At 43.2% G+C, this 5,603-nt stretch overlaps 1 protein-coding gene across 2 annotated transcripts in view; it reads right to left on the bottom strand.

Annotated features, from left to right (window-relative positions):
* The window catches only part of trim9 (tripartite motif containing 9), an 18,705-nt gene extending 15,975 nt beyond the window's left edge, over positions 1 to 2,730 (bottom strand). For both annotated transcript variants that reach the window (XM_089004296.1, XM_089004295.1), the window contains exon 1: positions 1,817 to 2,730. In XM_089004296.1, coding sequence (XP_088860422.1) covers positions 1,817 to 2,662 — 846 coding nt within the window. In that variant the 5' untranslated portion in view covers positions 2,663 to 2,730. The remainder of the gene's footprint in view (positions 1 to 1,816) is intronic.
* Between the last annotated feature and the right edge of the window lie 2,873 nt (positions 2,731 to 5,603).

The following is a 5,603-nucleotide window of genomic DNA, read 5'->3' on the forward strand; positions in this document are numbered from 1 at the left end:
TTAGTGTTCATGCAGAGTGCGGTGTTCTGTTTGGGGAACACAAGCTGCGTCCCTGCCCTCCACAAGGCCAAAAATAGCATCTGGCACACTTCATCCCAAATATACTGCATACGAGTGCAGTATCCAGAGTCACAACATGAAGTACACATTCACTGACAGCGCCAATTTTTTTTGGGCTGATAACAGGTTTCAGAATATTTGAATGACAGCCAGAGTGGTTGTCGTGGTAACGAAATGCATCGTCAACATCGTTTGAGAGTGAGTGGCGTCAGGGGGAGCGGTGAAAGGTCCTCCTACTTCATGCATGGAAGACACTGTTGATTCGTGGGGTGAATCTGAAGAATGGTTTTCGTTACCATGGCGACCAGGGGCAACGCTCAGACGGAGCAACGGGGTGAAAGGTTAACATTAAACTGTAGTGGGAAGAGAAAGTAAGCAGCCGTAAGAGCTTTTTCACTCGTGGTGGCAGCACTTCATCAATAAGCCATTTGTTTTTTCGATGAATATTTATGGCTGTTTAGCAGCTTTTTTGTGTCTATTTTGAGTATTTTCACCCACTATGCCATCCGAAGGCAACTCACATATAGTGAGATGCTGGCTTGCTGGCCAAAATTGTTGGACGCGTTGCCAGGCGTTGAATTAAAATTTTTAAAAATTGGTCTGGAGGTCGTGGTCGTAAATATGGGTGGTCGTAAGTCGAGCCGATCGTAAGTCGAGCCGGTCGTAAGTCGGATGTTACCGGTATTCTATGGGTCTCGCAGAATGAATATTTTTTAAAAAAGATCGAGAGGTCGTGGACGCAAGTATGGGTGGTCGTAAGTCGAGTCGGTCGTAAGTCGAGTTGGTCGTAAGTTGGATGTTACCTGTATTCTATGGGTATTGCAATTTGAGTGACAATGACAAAAGCCCTGGCACTGGACTGGACATTTTTGCAATTCTGGCAGAGAATAAGTTTATTGTATTGTGTAGTGTGTATTGTGGTATAGTGTGTAGTGTAGTGTGTATTGTATTGTACAGTGAGACCTCAACTTACAAACACCTTAACTTACAAACTTTTTGTCTTACAAACGTCAAATTTATGAAAATTAAACCTTATAATAAGCACTATTTTCATAATACACACCCACCACGGCTGGCGGAGTGATCTTCGGCGGAAGCACACGACCGAACAGCACCAGAGGTTAAGTTACCAACAATCCTTATGGAAGGTGACTCTCCTTCCATAAGCCATCAATGACCATCAAAAAGGTCAATAAAACTTTATTTTACAGCACAGTTTATTTCTTTAATTACAGTTCTCATGTAATGCGCCTCTTTCCAAAGAAGCAATTCCCTTCGACCTCCAAGCCATAAATGACCATCACAAATGTTAATAAAGTGACTTTATGATACAATGCAGTGTATTTCTTTCATTAAAATACAATAGCACATTTATTATACATAGAATAAGGTATGTTGTGTGTAGTTTTAAGGCTTATTTAGTTGAAAAGTATATTTTATGGAAACCCGGGAACGGATTATTCCCATTTTAATGGTTTCCTATGGGAATTTTGTTTTTGAGATACACACTTTTCGCCTTACACACTCTGTCGGGGAACCAATTAAGTTCGTAAGTTGAAGTCTCACTGTATTGTATTGTATTGTATTGTAGTGTGTATGTATGCATGCGTCCGTGCGGTGCGTGTGAGTGTGTGTGTGTGTGTGTGTGTGTGTGTGTGTGTGTGTGTGTGTGTGTGTGTGTGTGTGTGTGTGTGTGTGTGTGTGTGTGTGTGTGTGTGTGTGTGTGTGTGTGTGTTAGTCATGTTTTGTTTCTCACCTTATGCAGCTTCCACATGGCTCCCAGCGCCTTGACCTCGTGCGTGCCGTGCTTGCCCTCCTCCAAGCACTGGTAGCACACGGGCGTCTTGCACTGCACGCAGTACATACTCAGGTTCTCCAGTTCGTGCTCCGTGCACGTGGAGGTCTTGCGGGGCGCCGCGCGTCGCCCGGGCCCGACCCGGCCCTGCGCCGGCGGCACCAGCCTGTGTTTGGCGAGCGGCCCCCGGGGCGGGTGACAACGCATCCGGCACGGCTCGCAGTACAGCACGTCGCACTGCTCGCACATGACGGCGGCCTCGCGCGGGTTCCTCTCGCACAGCTGACACTTGAGCGCGGCCGCCCGGCCTTGGCGGTACCGCTCCACCACCCCCTCCAGCACCCGGTTGCGGGGGAAGCCGCGCAGCCCCCGCTCGTCCAGCAGAAGGCTGCGGTGGCACTGCGGGCACGTGATGCAGGCGTTGCGGGGGATGGGCGCCAGCAGGCAGCCGGCTTGTTGCTGCTGCGCGGGGGGTTGCTGGGGGTGCGGCGAAGGCGCCGGTCCGGGGGGAAACACTCGCACCCCGTTGGGGGACTTTTGGCAAGGAGTGGTGGGGAGGCTAACGAAGCCCCCGTACGAGCCGTAGCCGCTGTCCGCCTCGCTGTATAAGCTCATTTTGTCCAAGTCCAGGTAGTCGTAGTCGGAGCCGGAAGCTCGGCTGCTTTGCGGGGATTCGGCTTCGGGCGTTTGGACCAGGATGTTTCGTGCGCACGCCAGGCAAATGTTGTGCGAGCAGGGCAGGATAATGGGCTCCCGGAAGAAGGAGCCGCACACGGGGCACTTGAGCTCTTCCTCCATCTCGTCCATGGCTGCTCAAACTGGGAACGGAACCGAAACGGAAGAAGCACCCGGCGACCGGTCGCTCGTCAGTCCGCTTGTCAAGTGAGAGAGTCCCCGCCAGGCATCGAAGGGCAAGGAACCGAGTGGGGGAGGGACTTCAAGGTCTTTTCGCCAATTGGAGAGCGGCACCAGCTCAACTCGGCTTCCCATTGGACCGCTTTTGGATTCAGAGCAAATCATTGGACGGCTGCAAGTATCTCAACTCCTTGGAAGTCCCATTTGTATGAAATGACACGTAAAAAAACGTCCATTTAAAAAAATATATAAACTTCAACATAAAATGTCACAAAGATACTTATATACATCCAGATTTTAAATCTGTGTTGTCATATTATTTTTTATTTTTTTTTTTTTAAACTTTATGTAACTTCCGGGTTGAGTGAACTCTGGTGCGTATGGCTGCCGCTGCTCACCCGCAGAAAAACACTTCCTGTGACTGTAAAGTGTCCTTGAGAGTTTTGAAAGGTGCTTATAAATGAAATGTATTATTATTATTATTATTATTATTATTATTATTATTATTATTATAAAATAATCAGCCCCTGACAATTATTAATTCATATTTTGAAATATTATTATATTTCTCAATATATATTTTTATATTTGATGTGTTCATTTTAGTTCACGTGTAAATTAAATGTCATTTTAATGTTTTATTTACATGAGAGCAAATATTTGAACATTGCACGTCTGTTGTTTTATTTGCTTTTAACTCAATACACTGAAATCTATATACAGTATATACAATAAAAACACATTTATATACATAACTATTTTTTATTCACTCATTGTTTGAAAGTGGTGTTTTTAACCTATAAATGTATGTTCAATATATTTAAATAATTTGCTTTTCTTTATATATTGGATTGGATTTGCCTTTATTAGTCTCGCAGTGGAGAAATTTAAATGTCACTACATATATGAGGACACTATATATATATATATATATATATATATATGTGTGTGTGTGTGTGTGTGTATGTATATGTATATGCATATGTATATGTATTTGTATATGTATATGTATATGTATATGTATATGTATATGTGCTTTGTTATAGCTTCAGCTGTTGTTAAAGCGCTATATAAATCAATATGTATTGTATTGTATAATAAACAAACAATAAGGTTCTGTAAAAAAGATGTAAATAGTTGCTTATTAAAAAAAACAACAACAACCGAAAGGATGAAAGAAATATGCTTCATGAAAATTACTATTATTTCATAACCAATGATTTATGTCAACAAACACAATGGTAAGCTAATTATATGGTCACGTGTACAAACAAATGCAAACAAATGCAAATATCGCCAACATTGCTTTCACAGAAACTTTGCGAGTGAAACTTTCAGCGCGTCTTTCAGCAAACAACAAATGGCACTTTAATCCTTGAAACAATATTTTCCCAGAGCTCCGCGTTGATTCGCACCAAATGTTGCTAAAAAAATGCTCACCCACAGAAAAACCTATCCTGTGACTAAAGTGACCTTAAGAGTTTTGAAAGGCGCTTAGAAATGAAATGGATTATTATTATTACTATTAGAAAATTGTCTGTCAGCTTCCTTTCATCAGATGTGTGTTTTCATATTTAAGCATTTAACCAATCACATTTCAGCCATTATTTGTGACCAGGGTCAGAAATCTACCTGGACGCCTTCACAATCAGCTTCTGCAGGCCCTGGAGCATGAAAATTAATTTCGATTAAACTGTTGCTATAACCAATCAGAGTTCGAGTTGGCAACCCAAGGCCTGCTGAAAGGCACTGGAAATGTCAAGAGTTTTCACTAACTATGATTGGCTAGTGACTAGTTCCTAGTGATAAGAGCATACTGGCCAGAGCTAGCATACTGTATCTGTAGCGAGCTGCATATTTAATAACAGTTTTGTCAACCCACATGGCTGAAGGAGAAGAAATGGATTTGGTTGAAGATATACCATTAAAGCCATTTTCAGAATCAGAAAACCTTTATTCGTCCCACAATGGGGAAATTTGCAGTCCACAGCAGCAATTTGAAAGGGGATGGGGGGGCGGTGAAAGGATAGAAGAACAAGATATTCTAAGCATAGTAAGATAAAATGTCAACTGTATACTGTAAATCTGCAAAATCGTTTCATAAAAAAACTGTGCATAGGAGTCAAGATGGACTTTTCAAGAATAGTTAGAATAGACATCCCCGAAGCTAGCAAAAATAGCAAATATTGCAATTTTACAACGTTATCATGAATCCACACATTCATAATAAAAATTCAGATAGTATTTCTTAAGTTTCTTCAAGTCACAAATTATTTCCTGGCCAATGGCACCCTCTAGTGGACGTGTAGTAATATCACACCACAGTCGCAGCTGATTGATTCAGACATAGCACTACTGAAGGCCTAGGAGTGACATGCACGGCCCGACACTAATAAAAAGCCAGTCGGCATGGAAAGGGTGGAAATGAGGAAGCGAGTGTGGTAGGCCTTTTTTTTTTTTTTTTTTGCGAAACGAGGACATCCCCCCCCCCCCACTTACTTCGTTTGACTCGTTTCCTGTTGATGCGACTGACCGGGGTTGCTGTTGCCATGGTTACCACTCTGCCAGCACGGACGAGTACACGCGCAAATGGCGCACTCTTCCCACTCTCTTCCACATTTATGCATGCGACAGGCGAAGGATGCCGGTCATTTGGAGGCTTCGCCAACGCTGCGTGGGCGTCGAGAGGCGCGAAGAAGTACGCCGCGCCAAAGCATTCTGTATCTCGAGAGATTTTCCGCTTGCTTTACGCGGTCCGCACGTGTGATAGAATGTGCATTTTCTCAAAAAAGACAACAGGAAGTCATTCAAATAAAATAAATAAAGGTCTGTTGAAATTAGATAGCTTTTTACCCGGTGTGTGGCAGTGAATTGCAAATGTTCAAATTTAAAG

Source organism: Hippocampus bargibanti, linkage group LG09 (genome assembly GCF_051943395.1).
Source record: "Hippocampus bargibanti isolate YZ-2025 linkage group LG09, ASM5194339v1, whole genome shotgun sequence".
NCBI lineage: Eukaryota > Metazoa > Chordata > Actinopteri > Syngnathiformes > Syngnathidae > Hippocampus > Hippocampus bargibanti.